Source organism: Dama dama, chromosome 22, assembly GCF_033118175.1.
Source record: "Dama dama isolate Ldn47 chromosome 22, ASM3311817v1, whole genome shotgun sequence".
Lineage (NCBI taxonomy): Eukaryota > Metazoa > Chordata > Mammalia > Artiodactyla > Cervidae > Dama > Dama dama.
This window is the reverse complement of record NC_083702.1, coordinates 5,947,392-5,965,671: the sequence shown is the minus strand read 5'-3', so window position 1 is coordinate 5,965,671 and position 18,280 is coordinate 5,947,392. Positions and strand designations below refer to the sequence as shown.

General features: G+C 50.6%; 1 protein-coding gene across 1 annotated transcript in view; it reads right to left on the bottom strand.

Annotated features, from left to right (window-relative positions):
- Positions 1–18,280, bottom strand: part of EFCAB6 (EF-hand calcium binding domain 6) — a 245,902-nt gene that overhangs the window by 88,073 nt on the left and 139,549 nt on the right. Inside the window, exons 18-19 of the mRNA XM_061124022.1 lie at positions 4,817–4,931; positions 2,431–2,564 (exon numbers count right to left, since the gene is read on the bottom strand). Of these exons, the coding sequence (XP_060980005.1) occupies positions 2,431–2,564; positions 4,817–4,931 (249 nt within the window). The remainder of the gene's footprint in view (positions 1–2,430; positions 2,565–4,816; positions 4,932–18,280) is intronic.

Below are 18,280 nucleotides of genomic sequence, written 5' to 3'. Positions count from 1 at the left end.
CACAGACCCTATCTAGAGGGTGAGGTGGAAGGTGAGCCCACAAGGGCCACGGGAACCTGTGCCCAGGTCATGACCCCAGGTCACCAAGGGGGTCTTGGTGCCTGCTTTCCCCACCAGTCAGGGGGGGAGATGCCCCTTGTTTGCTAATTGTTCCCTTCCACTGTTCGTGGTCTCCGGCCTGGCCTGGAGGGTGAGGCCGCCTTATTCAGCTTCGCTGCTGTGCGTGGACCCACCTGCACCGAGATCCACTTATCTGCTTACAGATCACTGAGCAATTAGCAGCATCAGGATTAACAGCATTTTCAACTAATATAAGGTAGATTTTTCATTATTGATGGAGAGAGAGATTCAAGAACTTCTCACAAATAGGAACTCAAGAAAGGAGATAAAGTGACTGGACCTTCCCAGTTAACCATCAAGACATGCTCTGTTCCATTTATATACACCTGTGAGGGCAACGAGCACCTACCAGGGTCCTGGATGGAACCGACATCTGAGTCTGTATCATGCATACCCTGGCAATTAGGGGTTCGCTTGTCTCACCCACTAGGTTATAAGTTCCTTGCAGGATGGAGTGGGCATTGGTGAACATTTATTAAATCTATTTATCAGTTAATTATTTAAAATTGAGACCCTCTTAGGAAACATAGGACACATGTGTGCTGTAACCAAGCTTCACGGATAATAAAGGCAGGTGCCAGCAAGGAGCTTGGCTTCTCTGTGTCCCCACTGGGAAAGATGAGCGACAGGAGACTGTGGGGAGGGGCCAGAACAGGGGTCTGGGTTTTCACTGGTGGGGTGGCAGGTGATGGCCTCTCAGGGTCCGGCTGACCAGCACGAGGGACTGCTTGACCCGGTGCCTCGACTTCCCCCTCTGTCCTCTCTGCCTGCCGCCAGGCTCCCCTTCTTCAGAGAAGCAGGCTCTCCACCCCACAGGGACCCCGGCCTACTCCGTGCTCTTCTCGGCTGGGCACCACACGGGGTTAACTGATGAGGACGAACCCGTCTCCCTGTCTGCTTATGAGGATGCATGGTCTGATGGCTAGGCCATCAGTCAAAGTTAGAACCATCCTGCAAATCTGAGCTAGACAATCGTAAGTGTGTCTACTGTAAAATGGGAGCTCGGTAATAACCAAAATGAACCTCCAATTGGCAATCCGTGCTGGGAAGATGTTTCAGGCACAGCAGACGGGCTGCCCTGCTCCCAGGGGCTGGCTCCACCTCCCCTCCCCTGGCCCCAACATCGTTTCCTCTGCTGAGGTGTTTGATCCTACACACTCTGGGGTCTCCACACCTCGGTGACTCCACGCCCCAGGGTCTCCTCACCCTAAGGTCTCGTCACCCTGGGGTCTCCTCACCCTGGCGTCTCCTCACCCTGGGGTCTCCTCACCCTAAGGTCTCCTCACCCTGGGGTCTCCTCACCCCGGGGTCTCCTCACCCTGGGGTCTCCACGCCCCGGGGTCTCCACGCCCTGTGGTCTCCACACCCCGGGGTCTCCTCACCCTGGTGAGGAAACATTCTAACTTCCTCAACCCTCTGCCCCATTTTGAAGCTCAGTAGTCAGTTTATCAAATTGATCTTCTTTCCTACTTAACGATCCTCTTTTACTTCTCAACACAAAAATAGTTGAGGTCATTCTGCCCCTGTCTCTGTGTTTGAATGGCTGCTATTTTCCCCATCTTATCCATTACAACTTCTGCATCAACCCCCGCCTCAGTCATGCAGAGCTGGGAGCTTTCCTGAAAGCTCATGACCTGCCTGCCACCCGCCTTGAGTAAGCCTGCTCTTCTATTTTTCACTCCTTTCTCTTTCTGGCCAGCACATGCTGAGGGTTTAAGATTCCGTTTGGGGGTCACCTCCTCCAGGAAGCCCTCCTTAGTGGCTGTTTCCCTTGTGCCCCCATAGCACAGAACCAGTCCGTTGATGACAGCCAGTCGCGATGTGTCTGAATTGTCTGTTGACCATCTGTCTCGGGCTGCACTGAGCTCCCTGAGCAGGGCTCCCAGCTTCCAGCCCCAGCTTTCAGCAGAGAGTCCCGCTTATGACGTGGAAGTGCACAAAGCTTGTTTGGTGAGTGCAGGAGAGGAGTGGATAGGATGGTTGAAAGGGTCCTAAATTCGCTGTAACTCGGGTTGTTGTGACCCTTCCCACCCCTCCCTGTCTTGTGAGGAGGGTCTCCTTACTTCTCCAGCGCCTCTGAGGGGCAGAAGGCAGGCCTAGCAGTGTCAGCAAGGAAGGGCCTGGGGAGGGGAGGGGATCGCAGAGTTTAGCCCCTTCCCCAGGAGGGGAGGAGGGGCAAGCCTGAGTCTAGGAAGGAGAGCTCTGAGAAGGGCTGGAGACCAGGGCTCTTTCCTGCTGTGGCTGAACAGTGAGGAGGCGGGGCGGGGGCTGGGTCCAGAAAAGGCAGGCAGCAGGGAGGTCGTGATTTACCCGGAAGAATTCCTTCAGTCTCCGGGGGAACTGTCTCAGGCACTCTTCAGCAGTGACAAAGTAGCTGTCCACGTCACCTTTGGGAAGAACTGGAGTCTGGGGTGGAGTCACTTCTGGCCCGTTCATCTTAGGATCTGAAACAGCGAATCAGGAGGCTTCTGTTAGTGCTGGGCGCGCCTCTTTACTTCTATCTCAACGCTTTGCTTAACTTCTTCCGTCCCCAGTCCTGCTAGAACTCTCGATGGTACTACGACTCTGTGACGGAACATGGCGTGAACTCTGTTCTGATCTTAGAAATGTCCCTGTCACCACGAGAAGAGCTTGTCCTCAGACCATCGGGGCCACCCTCTCGCTTGGCACGTTTCTGCGTCTGGCTCCTCCGTCCTTGCTCCAGGGCAGGGACCACATCCTGTCTGTCTACCCCTTCGTTACCGGAGACAGAGAAGGAGGATTCCTGCTCGTTCTGTTTCCCAGAATCAGGTCCTAAATGCAGGAACATGTAACTCAGTCACCGGGCAGGCCCTGCCCACCTCTGTGCTGGATGTTAGACTGGAGGCCTCCGGACACCTTCTGGACAAACCTTGGCCCTTTCCACGGCCCTAAGAGGCAGAGTCTCTCCTTGAGCCTGGTTTATGCACAAGGAGACCTATTACTATGCCCATTCTACAGACAAGGACACAGGGGTCCAACTTCCCCGAGGTCACAGAGCTCACAGGCCGATAACCCCGGCCCGCCAGCTTCCGGAGCCCAGCTGGTTGATGAATCAATGAGGCCATCTCTCTCCTCCCTGAAACAGTGGAAGGGAGTAAAACCTCCACTTAAAAACCAGCCCATTTCCCTCAGGTTGCAATGACTTGAACGTGGCCTTCTCTAAAGGCAGGCTGCAACGTAGGACTTGGTTTAGGATGTGACTCTCTACACATGCTATTAACCCCCGCTCCCTGATATGGTCTGGGGAATGAATGGCAGGCAGGGCCTCCGGAACTCATGGACGTCCTTTAGTCCAGCCTTGAACCTGGCCTCCGCCTCACCTGCACCTGGGTCTGGAGTGGCCTCCCCACCCCGGGTTTGCTACGCCCGGCGGATAACACCTCCCTCTGGTGCCTGATCCCCTCTGCCTTGCCCACTCCCACCCCCATGGCCTGGAGCCTCCATCTCCCCACCTCCAGCATCTGGCCATGTGTCGGGGGTACCGATGGGGGACAGAGGAGTGGGGGAGAGGGGGAAGGGAGGAAGCTGCAGGCGAGGTGCCCGCTCGTGACAGGCCCCCTGCCCTGGGACCTCGGGAAGTCACTGCTCACCCTAGGCCTCCAATTTCCTCGCCTCAGTGAAGGATGCACCGGGGCACTGGAAGCACTCACTAAGGTAAATGTGGGTTTCTTTCTCTTTTTATTGCCTCAAAAAGGTCAAAGCGTATAGCCAAAGAAAGCGTCAAAATCCCCAAATTCCACAGCTTCTCCTGTTGTCTTTGGGGTGGGGGATTGCGGGACCTCTCTCCTTTAGAATCAGCAAATGAAATCTGGTGGTGGGGGGGCTGGATGGGACCTTCCTCTTTCCTGGTGAGGAGTCACAGCTGCCAGCTCCTCGAGCGAGACCCACTGCACTATTCAGTCATCACCCAGGCCAACCCGGGGGAGAGCAGCACAATGCAAGTAGCGGTCTGGGTTCTGCCCTGTCTAGCCTGCAGTGCTTTCATATATCTGTGGACCCATGGATATATACACGGGATTTCTGCAGCTTTTTCTAAACTTCAGTAAGAGTGGAGACAGGGGAGGGGAGAGACTACAGATCTGAGAAGCGGGAGGCTGGGTGCTGCTTGTCCGTCTGCCGGGTGTGTGGCTGGGAGAGCAGCCACAAGGGGCAAATGGGAGGACCGGGCGCTGAGCAGACTGCGCTGTGAGCATGAGTCCCCTGGCAACCCCGCGGGCAGGGGGAGGGGAGGGCCTGGGGCTGGCTGCTCTGGGCCAGGTCGCTGAGTCTTTCAGGGCCTCTGGGTCCAGGAGGGACACGGTCCCCGCTGGTGCACAGGTGGCTCTGAGGACAGATAACCAGCAGCTACTTTTAGGAGGAAAACCTCAGAGGACACGAGGTGTGATTGGAGGAGCACAGGCTTGGGAGTCAATTTTAGAAACCATTTGTGCTCTTACTATTTGTAGAAGGCTCTGCCAGACAAAATTCAGCACTCACAGTGCAGCTGAGTGGGGGTAAAAAAAAAAAAGGCCGAAACACGGATAAAATTAAACAAGAATGTCTGTTTCAGTCTCAGGACGCACATGGTTTCCACATCTCAGCTCACACTACTTCAACCCCAACGGCCTTGGGGCCCCATGCAGAAAGACCCGTGGGGCCCCGGGTGGGAGGCGGTTCGTGCTTGGCTGTTAGCTACCTTCGAATCCCGCTGCAAAATCAAGATAACTCATCCCTTCTTTCTTATATCCTAATTTTGTGGTCAACAGAGCGTACTGATCGTCATCCATGGGCATTCCATTATCTTCTAGGACCTGACGAGGAAGACAAGTGAGGGGGAAAGGCTGTTAGGTGGTTTCGGGTCTTTGCTGGCTGAGCCCTCCAGCCCCGCAACGAGCTCATCACCACAGCCTCTGTGGGCTGGCCTGGTTGTTACATGTGTGCTCCCACCCCCCAGGTTCCCACGGGCGGGGCCAGGTGTCCTGGGGCTGGGGCCCTGGGCAAGGCTGGTTTGTTGATCGAGAGAACAGAGGTGCAGGCGGGCGCCCAACCCAGCCCAACCTGGCTTTGGTCAACCCGGCAGGCAGGCTGCAGGCACTGCTGCGAACCTTGTCACTGGCCGTGCCGTCCAGGTGTCCAAATTCACATTTGCTGTGATGGCAGTGGCTTTCAAGTTTCAAATGTTAGGTTTATATATATTCACATACGTGCTAGGAAACACAAACAGAGTCAAGCAAGGCAATTTGAGGAGGGAAAACTAGAATATTGATCAGAGTTTCATCACGGTCCAGTTTAAACTGTAAGTTACTATGCTTTTTGTGGGGGATCCATGGACCACCCGTTTTCCTCGCCTTTTGTGATCCACTCGCTGAAAGTTACCCAGGGTCCCTTCACTCCACCACACATAACCTACTGTTGACCTACGGTCTCTGTTTTGTGTGTGGGGTGGGTGGGGCTGGGGGGGCGGGGGCTGAGAAAACATAGTTCCCTGCACTGCAGACAGAAGCAGAATCCCCGAGATGACTGCCCGGGAGGGACTGATGGTCTGGGCTGTTCCAGGGGCAGGTGGCGTTGGCAGCCCTTTGCAAAGGGCCAGTTAGTCAGCAACCTGGAACCAGCTACTTGCCTGGAGGTGAATATCCCTGAAGGGATGCTGGGGAGAACAGAAGTGGGACAGAAGACAGCACCTCTGACTCTCGCAAAGTTTCACAATTTAAATGAGAAAATATGGCTTTCTTTCCAGAAATGGACACTGAATCATAATTCAAAATGTGTCTGTGCATCTAAGGACCAAAGATACCCAGGATGACTGGACTCTCCCAGGACAGACACAGGAAGGCTGTATGGAGATGGGTTAATAAAGGCTCTGCTTGAGTGTTCTGGGGTGGGGAACACACAGACCAGCCATTAACGTGGTGCCATCAGGGGTTGAGGTGGCACAGGAAGCCAGAGTAGGTAGAGAGCAGAGGAATGGTGGGGTCAGTGCTACGCGGACAGCATTCTGTGGAGGAAGCTGAATGGGGGGTAGGGAGCAGGAGGATGGGATGAGATAGAACCCATCCTCACCACCATCACCACCATCCTCACCACCATCACCATCACCACCATCATGATTTAGCAGTGCTTATCAGTAACGTCAGATACGCAGATGACACCACCCTTATGGCAGAAATGGAAGAGGAACTAAAGAGCCTCTTGATAAAGGTAAAAGAGGAGAGTGAAACTTAAAGCTGACTTAAAACTCAACATTCAGAAAACTAAGATCATGGCATCTGGTCCCATCACTTCCTGGCAAATAGATGGGGAAACAATGGAAACAGTAACAGACTTCATTTTTGGGGGGCTCCAAAATCACTGCAGGTGGTGATTGCAGCCATGAAATTAAGACGCTTGCTCCTTGGAAGAAAAGCTATGACCAACCTAGACAGCATATTAAAAAGCAGAGACATTACCTTGCCAACAAAGGTCGATATAGTCAAAGCTATGGTTTTTCCAGTAGTCATGTATGAATGTGGGAGTCAGACCATAAAGAAAGCTGAGCACCAAAAAATTGATGCTTTTGAACTGTGGTGTTGGAGAAGACTCTTGAGAGTCTCTTGGATTGCAAGGATATCCAACCAGTCTGTCCTAAAGGAGATCAGTCCTGAATATTCACTGGAAGGACTGATGCTGAAGCTAAAGCTCCAATACTTTGGCCACCTGATGTGAAGAGCTGACTCACTGAAAAAGACCCTGATGCTGGGAAAGACTGAAGGCAGGAGGAGAAAGGGACGACAGAGGATGAGATGGTTGGATGGCATCACCAACTCAATGGACATGAGCATGAGCAAGCTCTGGGAGACAGCGAAGGACAAGGAAGCCTGGTGTGCTGCAGTCTACGGGGTCGAAAAGGGTCAGACATGACTGAGCGACTGAACAACCATGCCTATTACATTCCAGGCATTGTCCTGAGATCTCTACAGGTATTAATAGCTCACTTAAGTTGTGAGAAAAGCACTCTTACTAACTCCATTTTAAAGATGCAGCAACTGAGGCTATGAGAGTTGCCCCAGACACATGATTAGGTAGGGACAAATCTGGGATCCAAACTCAGTTCTTCTTCTTAACCACTGTGATCAAAGCCACTGTTGGAACAAGGTCAGTGGCCTCCAGACAGAGAAGAGAACAGGTGGAAATGGATAGGAAATGACAGTAGGAAGTGGGGGAAGGGCTCTTATGTGGGGCGCTGGCACCCTCACACAGATCCAAACAGACCAATAGGCAACGGCTAATCTGGATCTCTGCAGGACACCTTGTGATGCCCTGGGGACACCAGAGAGGAGGAAGCCGCCAACGAGTGGCTACGAGGCCACCTGCCATTCCCCATGTCCCAGGAGGCCATCAGGAGACAGATTCTCCTCGGTTCCCGAGGCTGACAGGTGGCGCCTTCTGCCCCAGCCCCCGCAGGCTAGAGCTGTAAAATATAACCCCCCTTGGCAGCACCAAGGTACTCAGCAGTAGGGCCGCCACCAGCTCCTGCTTTGGGCCGCCCTTCCCGGCGTGTGGGCCAGGACCCAGGAGCGGGCATCTCTGGCCGTCTATGTGAGTAATCAGCTGAACGTGACTGCGGCACGCTGTGTTTGCCCCTGCCCAGCTGGTCAGGCCCTGGCCGTGGCTGGGCTTGTGTGTGCGTTGACGCAAACAGGCTGCAGGTCTGGCTTGGTGCAGGATTGGGAGCAGGGGCGGGGGTGCGGGTGCTGCAGTGTTGCCTGGGGGCTCAGCGGAGGCGGGGAGCAGTGCTGGATGCCCAGACTACCCCGAGGGCCCACCTGGAGACCTGGGCAGAGTGTGTGACTGGGGACTCCGGCGGCTCTGCGCCATCTGTACACACACCCTCCCGCCCCGCTCTGTGCGGGAGTCTGTCCCAGCTCGGGATGGGCAAGCATTTAGACAGCCCGCCCGTGGCTTTCACATGGGCACCCAGGCAGTGGGGGCTCTGAAACGGAGAGGTCGGTGGCTCTCTTTGAAAAAAAAATAACTATATTTTCAAAACAATTACACATGAATTATTCATTGCAAATTCCTCCTGCTCAGTCCTTTCATAAAAACATATGTAATGGATGGTAAGAAAATGTCTGTAGGCAAATGTTTCCACAGCCTGGAGGGGTGAGAAGCCCGGGGAGGCTGGGCGTGCCTTAGGCAGCCTGTCCTGAGGTGGCAGACGTGCCATCCCCAACGGGCACAGCGCGCCACCAAGAATGCAGTGCCCAGGAGCACAGTCCCCAGAGAGGCGCCAAGGTCTTCACCGACACGAGCATCTCTCAAGCCTACCCTTGCGCCACTCATTTCTGGGATGAATAGGGCCACCAATCAACTAGATTTATCACAGCTCGTGGAGGCGATTTATAACACAATGTAGGGCTAAACAGCAACATTTATAAAACCGACTGTGAAGTGTTTAACCACTGAAGTCTTGTCCTTTGGTCTTTTCTAGGAGGGGTTTTCCTTAGGAAAGTTCCTCAAAGAAGTACAAACTGTGACCGGCACATTCTGATTCTCCGAATCGTCACTTCCGCCATTCCTGGGACATCACTTTGGTCGTGGACTGGTTCTTGCACAGGAGTGCTCACCACCATTCTGAGGAACCCTTGCTGGGCTCTCCCGGTGAAGACAGGGGTGCCCGGGTAGGTGCCCAGTCACTGGATGGTGACTGAGTGATTCAGTCTGTCCAAGTCCCGCTCCTGCAAAGCGTCCTTCGCTTTGGGGAAACCTCCACGAGTCTCTGTGTGAGGAATACTTATTGGCTGTGACTGGGGCATCGCCTCTGTGGTGGCTGAATCTAGGGGGTAGAAGAGACAACCTTAATTTCTCACAGTCTATTTAGTAATACTGAAGCTTGTCACCCGAAAGGTGGGAATCTTGCAACCATGAGATTCCTACGCTGCCCCGTCCTTCAAGCCGGAGCTCTCATTTTTTTCACATCTACTCCTTACAAGACAATGTTAAAATGTCTGCTTTAAGCACTCAAATTCATTTTTAAGTGAGAAACAATAGCCTTTTATATTTAACTGAATAGTAAAATCGGACCATTTCCCATGTTTTATCTTCCTTCGTGAACGCCTGAGTCTGCATCTATAGTATCGAATTCCTTCAGTCCGGAGAATTTCCTTTAGCACTTCTTAGAGTGAAGACCTGTTTGCAATGAATGATCTTTGCTTTTTCATCTGAAAACAGCTTCATTCTTAAAGGGGACTTGCCCTGGATGTAAATTCTGGGGTGAGGGGTTTCTGTTTGTTTTAGTTTCTGCTTTCCTTTCAGCAGGATAAAGTTTCTGTCCCACTGTTCTCTGGCCACCGTCATTTCTGATAAGAGGTGCTGGTGATTCAAATCATTGTTCCCCTTTTACCGTGCCATCTTTCACATGCTGCTTTGAGGTTTATCTCTTTGATTTTGGTTTTCAGTTTATCTATGATTTTTTTCTTTGTATTTATCGTACTGGGGGTTTTCTGTGTTTCTTGAATTTACACATGCAAACTTTTCAACAAAAATCGGGAAATTTCAGCCATTATTTCTCCACATATGTCTTCTTCCTTCTGTGACTCCACTTATACCCATGCGAGACCTGATGTGGTTTCACACATCCCTCAGGCGCTGCTCTTTTTCTTTTCAAATCTTTTCCTTTTCTCTTCTTCAGTTTGTGTGACTTCTGTTGATGTGTCTTCAAGTTCTCTGACTCTTCCTCTTGTTATCTCCATTCTGTGGCTAAGCCCATCTGGTAAATTTTTCTTAGTGAATTTTTATTTCAGATATTTTATTCTTTAGTTCTAGAACATCCATTGGCTTTTTTCATAAATTCTACTTCTCTGCTGAGATTTCCTACGTTTTCATTCATTATGAGTATACTTTCCTTTGCATGACTGAGCATAGTTTTAATGGTTAAAAATTTCAAGTGCTAAGTCTAACATCTGGATCATCTCAGAGTCTTTGCTTTTGAGAAATGTCATACTTCCCTATTTCTCCATATGTTGAATAAGATTGGGTGGGCTTCCTGGACATTATGAATGCTATGGTGTGTGGAGATTCTGGATCCTATTACATTTTGTTGACCTGTTTGAGGACACAGTGGACTTGGTTGGACTCTGTCTGCTGGGTAGCAGTTTAAATCTCAGCGTGGCTCTTTTATCCTGAGCCAGGCTCCTAGCAGCCTGCCCTGCTTTTGTATCGTCAGGGTCAGCCAGAGATTTGGGCAGAATTTATAAAAAGATGGAGTAGGAAATGGCAACCCACTCCAGTACTCTTGCCTGGAAAACCCCAGCTTAAATCATCCACGTTTGGGCTCTGTCCTGTACAGAAATCTCCCTGTATTTCCCAGTGGCATCAGTCACTCAGACCTCCCTCTGCTCTCTCGTTCTTCAGGCTGGAAAGGCTGCTGGTTTTCCATCAGCATTTTATCTACCTTATGTGGCACCAACTTCAGCCTTCACTCAGGTGAGAAGCTGAAAACATGGGAACATTTCCCCATGCTATTTCCATTTCCAAGAGTTGACTCCTCTCCAGAATCTGGTTGCTTAGTTTCATTCTCTAAGGCCTTCGGGTACTTCATTCAGTTATTTATTCATTAATTTACTGACTTGTTTAACATTGTCTGGTGTTCACAGCTGATGTCTCTAGGAAAGTTGGTCTAGTAGCAGCTGATTCACTCACATGAGAAGCAGAACGCCCGTGATGCTCACTTGGATGGTCTTGCAAGCACATCCTTAGATCACAGCTAGGCCAGCACAGCAAACGTCTTCCCAGCCGCCTTCCCACCTACCCAGCTGTAGTGATAATGCTCTTTTCTGAGCATCCATAGTCCTCTGCTTGCTTCTATTGTAAACAGTCCTTCATATGGGACCTAACATACGGCAGGCACTCGACAAATAAATGACTGTTGGATGGAGAAATTACCAGTACTTCTTTTCCACCTATGTACCCCAAGAGCATACAGTAGGTGCTCAGTAAATGCTGAATGACAAGAAGAGGCAGGGACAGCAGTGTAACGGAACCCTGAACGCTCTTCCAACTTCTACTACGTGCTACGTTGCTTCATTTTGTCCAATTCTTTGCGACCCCAGTGGACTATAGCCCGCCAGACTCCTCTGTCTATGGAATTTTCCAGGCAAGAATACTGGAGTGGGTTGTCATGCCCTCCTCCAGGGGATCTTCCTGACCCAGGGACTGAACCCACATGTCTTATGTCTCCTGCACTGGCAGGTGGGTTCTTTTACCACTAGTGCCACTTGGGAAGCCCTACTCCTACTGCAAGTCTGGGTAAATCTTGCGCCTGATGTGAGAGAGTCCATGTGAGGCAGATATGAGTGGCAAGTGGTCATCTAGCCTTGGCTAGGAAGTAGCTAGACTATCCAGAATACTGCTAGGCAGGACAAGAAATTGTCCCAGGAGGTGGACACAAGGAAGCAGGAGGAAAGGGAGGCGGGCTTAGAACTGCAAGGTTGTACTTGTCCTTGAGACCTGAACTACAGAAGCTTCACCCTTAGGAAGGTGCACGGCTCTGGTGCCGGGTCGGCCATGGTCTTTATTGTTCCTCCCTTAACCCTGCACTTGATCATGTTCTCTTTGCAAACTGTCAGTCTGGGGAACCAAGGGAAAGCCTCGTGCTTACACTCCGGCTTACACAGGAGCCAGAGACTTAGAGGCCAAGACGAGAAGCAAAGGGAGAAGTCAGGTGCACGCACCTGGAGACTGCCTGTTCAGCCATCCCTCCCCACGTGGAGATTCTCCCACCTGTTACTTGTGAAAGAACCAATGAGGGTTCTGGGTTTTCTTTTTAAGAATAATATTACTTCTATTTCTTGACATACACATTCATAGTCAAAATGAAACAGGCCAAAAAAAAAAAAAAAAAAAGTCTTCTCTAGAATTTCAGACTTACTCCATCTCCCCACCCTCAATTCCCTATCCCAGGAATACCTGCTCTTCCAGCCCCTCCCGACTCTTAGCTGCCTCAGTCATCAGAGGGCAGAAATAATCAGAGAATTCAGTCATCAAGGCGACCTGATCACACGCAAATCTGCTATGAGGGATTAGAGCACCAAGGCCGGAAAAGAGTACAGAACTTTCAAAACAGAGGTGTACTCTGATAGAAAGCTGAAACTCTTTCGGCAAATGTTTCCGCGAATATTCAGGCACACAGTCTGGCTGTCCGTGTGGCCCCAGCAGGCAGGGTGTTCACAGCGGATGCAGACCCACATGAGAGGCAGTCATGGTGCTATCACCCACACAGGTCACGGTGCAGTCAGTTCGAGAGGCCATTGCCTGTTACGAGTGCAGTTCAAGTGACGGGGTTTCCTTTCAGTATCTTAAGTGACAGGAATACTGTGAAGAATGAAGGATGCTCCCAGGGTGTGGAGCATTGCAGTGTCCTTGTGTGAGGACACTGATGGCAGGGACTGTTCCGGAGACAGGGACTCAGAAGTGGGATTTGAAGCTGGGGAGCATCTCAAGCACACAGTCCCAGCCTTAATGGCCCGATGACAAGGCCCAGGGCTGACTTCAGAGCAGCAGACACGACTCCAGGAGGTAAGGGACGCTTCACAAGTGTCACTGAGAAAAAGAACCTGACTGGAGAGCTACTAGGTTCGGTCATGTTACTAAGTGACTTCCACACACTACCCTTTTTTAAGCAGAGCAACAGCTTCTCAACAGAAATGTGGCCAAGTCCACCTTATAAAGGAGGAGATTACAGTTTAGGAAGGCTAAGCAAAAACAACCGTTTGCCAGAAAGACCCGGCTGTGAGTGGTGGAGCAAAGGCTTGAACGTGTGTCGGCCTGACACCACGAGACATCACCGTCTCCTGACTCCTCGGGGGGAGAGCCTGGAGCATGTCAGCTGCGGCAATGACAGGCTCACTTACAGATGAGGAGCCTGGAGCCCAGAGACACCAGCACCTGTCCCTGGGGATGGGCTTGAGCACAGAGACACCCAAATAACTCCAGCGGGGGTACCGCCCAGGGATGGTCGGTAACCAGTGACAACAGCCCAGTGCCGTGGCTGAGTCCGGACTCACAGTTGAGGCTCGGGCTCCATGAATGACAGGAAGTGTACCACACCCTGCTCCAACAAGCTGCCCGGCAGTCGGCGGAGGACATGGCTGAGACTGGGTCTGGGTGCTCCCTGAAGCTTTGTGGCCCGTATGTTTGGGGCAGGTTGACAACAGGGACAGAAGCTCTATGAGCCAGCTACTGCATAACAATCATCCCAAATGTGGTGGCCAGTGACAAAACAAACATTTGTCCTTGAACCAGTGGGTCTGCGGGTCAAGTGCAGTTTGGCTCACACAAGACGGCCTTGGCGGGGAGGCTCCTGGTTCAGCCCGCAGGGCTGCTGTAGGCCCGTTTCACGTGCATTCACTCTGGGGACCAGGCGGATGGGACAGCAGCTGCCCTGGGGAAGCTCTTCTAACAGCCGATCACTGGAGCCCAAGGCCACGCTGGACCCACAGCTGCTGCTCAGGCTGTTTCTGCCACACTCCGCGTCCAGCACCACTGGGTAAGTATCCCCTGAGGTACTGGAGAGCAGAGAGGGAGGGAAATTAAGAGGGGGTGAAAGACAGCAAGTGCGTGAATTCTGAGGTCCTTTCCAGCTCCTTGAGTCTATGGGAACCTGTACGTTTGGTGGCAACGGTGTGACCTCTAGAAAGATACCACTATCACAATCCAACCACTCTCTCAAATCTAGACACGCTTAGCCCTCAGGCGAGATCTCTCTGGTCCACCTGATCCAGTTCCACATGACCCATGGGTGATGGTGCTGAAAATGCTTCCAAAAACAATCTATCCCCTCATCTTCTGGACCTTCAAGACACACTGAGGGTTTGATAGCCACAGTCACCAAGCTATAAAACAGTGGGGCTTTTTCTTTCCTTTCCTGCTGAAGGCGTGATGAGGACAATGAAAATAGTGACAATGTGATTTGGTTTAGTGGAATTTTTTAAACTATATTATCCCCCTAGAATAACAGGACTAAAATTGTGTTTAAAAGGCTCAGAGTGACAAAAACGCTGAGCCTGAACGCAACCTTCAGAAACTGTGAAAGGAGAATAAGGGACAAGGTGACCTCACAGCTTTCAGCATCCAGGAGAGTCCCGGGGTGACGTGCAAATGGACCGACATGTCTAACCTTGGAGGCAAGCCCCCAGAACCTGGACTGCTTTTTTCGCACACATGTAAAATCTTAGCCTGTTCCATGGGCAAATGAACCCAGTACTTTAGTAACAATCTGTGAAGACTGCAGTTGAAAGCAGACAAGCCATTTCTCCTTCAGAGGAGACTGTTCTTAAGCCCTGGAATCACATCTGTTGTTCAAAGGGCAGGTGAAGACAAACCACGGGGCTCAAAGCCGAGCACAAGGTCAAGGTGGCGGGAGAAGCTGCCGCTGGGCGGCCACGCTCTCCTCTGTGCGTGTCTGAAAATATTTCTCCCTTCTCAATTTCAAAAGCAGGTACATTTTTAACATATAAACTTAACGCAAGTCCAATTATGATCTTAATAACGCATTTGGGAGGTAACTCTTTATGGATAGAATTTATATGGAAAGATATAAATCTGGCCTGAGAGTAGCCAAGAAAATATAAGAAGGAGAAAAAATAAGGAAAGATCTGTTTTACTAAAATAAAAAAATTACATTGATATAGAAAAAGATGTATAGAACTGTGCAACAAAATGGGAATTTTCAGATGTATGCCCTAGTATAATGAGAATTTCACAAACGACAAAGGGAAAATATAGAAGAGCCTCATTTTACACAGTACAAAAAAATTAACTCCATATGGATTAGGCATTCGTGTTTAAAAAATAAAGCAGTAAAAAATTCTTGCAAGAAAGTCTAGATTATCTGTAAAGTATGAGAGGGAGACCCGGAGGGACTGGGGAAGAATAGAAACTTATTAAGCAAGACTAGAAACCTAGAATTTATCTTTAATAAAAGAAAAGAGGAAAAAAGAATGGAAGATAGATATATTGGGTTGTACAAAAATCTTAAAACACTTTAATGGCAAAAGATATAATAAAACAAAGAGACAAATGATAGATTTTATAAATATATTTGTAGTGAAGAAGACAAAGAGCTAATACATTATTAATTAATTCAAGAGCTATTGGGAGACACCTACATGCGAGACACTATTCAAGCCATCAGGAACACAAAGGTAAACAAAATATCAAAACCCTGCCCTCGGGCGCCAGGCTCTACTGAAAGCGTTAACCTATTGTATTGAGTCGGTTGTGTCCCCAGAAAGATATGCTTAAATCCTAACCCAGTTTCCCGCACATGTGACCTTTAATGAAAACAAGGTCTTTGCATATGTAATCAAGTTCCCATGAGGTCATACTGGACTGGGCTTCCCAGAAGGCCCAGCGGTAAAGAATCCCTCTGCCGATGCAGGAGACGCAGGTTTGATCCTTGGGTTGGGAAGATCCCCTGGAGGAGGGAATGGCAACCCACTCCAGTATTCTTGTTTGGAAAACTCCATGGACAGGGGAGCCTGGTGGGCTACAGTCCATGGGGTCGCAAAGGGTCAGACATGGCTGAGTGACTGAGCAGGCACGCATGCACATACTGGATTAGGGGTGAGCCCAAGTCCAAGGACTGAAGTCCTTCTAAGAAGAAGGGACTCTGGACACAGAGCGAGGACAACACAGGTGGAGACAAGACACAAGGAAGAGGCCAGAGATCAGAGTGAGGGCAGCTGAGTAAGCCAAGGACAGCCGAGGACCGCCAAGCCAGCAAGGCTGGAAGCCAGAGTCGGCAGGGAAGGGTCCTCATATAAATAAACCACGGCAGGCGGCAGGACTCTGCGACGCCCGGATTTCAGGTTTCTGGCCCCAGCGCTGTGAGAGAAGAGATTTCTGTGGTTCAAGCCACCCAGTTTGTGGTAATTTGTTACAAATTCCTAGGAAACTACTACACAGGTATTGGCTCATTTAATCTTTATCACTATCCTACAATCCCTGGAGAAGGAAATGGACAACCACTCCAATATCCTTGCCTGGAAAATCCCATGGACCGAGGAGCCTGGTGGGCTGTGGTCCATGGGGTCGCAGGGTCCGGCATGACTGAGCGACTGACACACAGACTGTCCTCCAATGAAGCTACTGAAACGATCTCCACTGATGGGCAAGGAAACCGAGGCCCAGAGAGCTCTGCCCAGGGTCACACAGCTGTCAGGCAATGGAGCTGGGGTTTGACTCCCGGCACCCACTCCAGGATGCTGGCCTGGAGAAGTCCATGCACTCATAGAGTCGGACATGACTGAGCTTTGACTCAAAGCTTTTCACTTTGAGACTTTGAGTGTGGCTCAGAGTCGGCCTTTGAGATGAGATCCGGTGCATACAGGGTGGTATGGCCGTAGACAGCGTTTTAAAACGCAATTCTCCAATGCTCCAAAATTGATTGGGTTCATTCCAAAAATACTGAGTACTTATTTTATGCTGCGCCCTGTTTCAGATGCTTGGGACAGGGCAGAGAATAAAAAGGACACAGATGACTGCCCGAGTAGCAGGTCCACCCCAGGGAGGAGGGCAGGGCTGCGGGGAGCTGAGGGAGAGAACCAGGCTGGAGCTGATGCAAACAAGAGTGTTAGGGAAGAGCAATGGCAGCCGGGGGCGGGGCAGGGGGGGCGGGGGTGAGGGCAGAGGCGGGGGTGGGGCAGGGTACAGGCTGGGGTCAGATTAAGAGAGACTCAGAGCCTTACGGGGAGGAAGCCCCAGGGGTGACAATCTAGAGGATGTGGGTAAAGTGGGGTTCCGGGCTTCTTAGGGAAACGGGTAAATAACGATGTCTACTGCAAACCTCTTCTAAGTTGACAAGAGGGCAAAGAATGTGAATGGACAATTCCCGGAAGAACAAATCCAAGTGCAAAGGAAAAAAACCCCAGAAGAAGCCTACATTCACTGGTGGTCACAGAACGAATGCAAATTTAAACTGAGCAATCACTTTACAACTATCAGACCAGCAAAAACTAGAAAGAACTAAAATGCTATATAACAGGGGTTAGAGAAAAAGATACTCTCATACACAGCTGTTAGAAATATGAAATGCTACAGCATTATTTTTTTTAAAGCACACAGACAAGACGTGTTAAAACAAAATATACGTTATCTCAGACCAAGCAATCCTACCCCAGGGAATCCGTTCCATAGAGATGAAAGCATCGGTACACAGAGATACATAAAGAACGACTGTTTAAAGAGGGAAAAAGAGAGAAAAAGAAGCAAATGCCCATCAAAAAGGGAAGGGTCGGTGTTTAACTTGCAGGTCTTTGCTTCCACTGAGAACAAACAGAAAGCCAGACAAAAGACAGCGAAACATCTGTTTGACACACAGACAGCTGCTGAGACGACAAGGGCCCACAGGGACAGCAGGCGGAGTGAGGGGGCAAACTCAGAACTCGGGAGAGAAGGAGGTCACGGACCCATTCTGGGAGCACAGCCAGGGTTCAGGGTCGGGGCTGAAGGCCCAGGCAGGCGGTCACTACCAGCAGAGAGAGAAACAAGCAGAGCTCGCGGGACTGCAGAGACCAGAATCAGAGACTTGACTTTTCAGTTTCCCGGTGAGAAGGGAAAACAGAAAACGGACCCTGACACTGTCAGTTTTCCCCTCGAGGCACTTGCTGAACTCAGAAGCCATGGGGTGGGGATTGACAGAAGGCTAAGGAATCAAACCAGAAAACCTCAGAAAAGCTAAAGGGATTTTTTTTTTTTTTTTTTTTTTGGTCACCTTTTTGAGTCCTGAGGAAACTAAGGTTAGATGGAGTTCAGGACTTTTCAGGGATGAGGGCTCAAAGAATAGCCCATGCTCTGAGTTAAAAGAGCTTCCCCAGTGGCTCAGTAATAAAGAATCCACCTACTAAAGCAGGAGACACAGGAGAGGCATGTTCAATCCCTGGGTCAGGAGGATCCCCTGGTTAGGAAATGGCAACCCACTCCAGTATTCTTGCCTGGAGAGTCCCATGGACAGAGGAGCCTGGCGGGCTATAGTCCATGGGGTCACAAAGAGTTGGACACGACTGGAGTGACAGCACACAGGCATCAGTTCAGTTCCGTTCAGTCGCTCAGTTGTGTCTGACTCTTTGCAACCCCATGGACCGCAACACGCCAGGCCTCCCTGTTCATCATCAACTCCCAG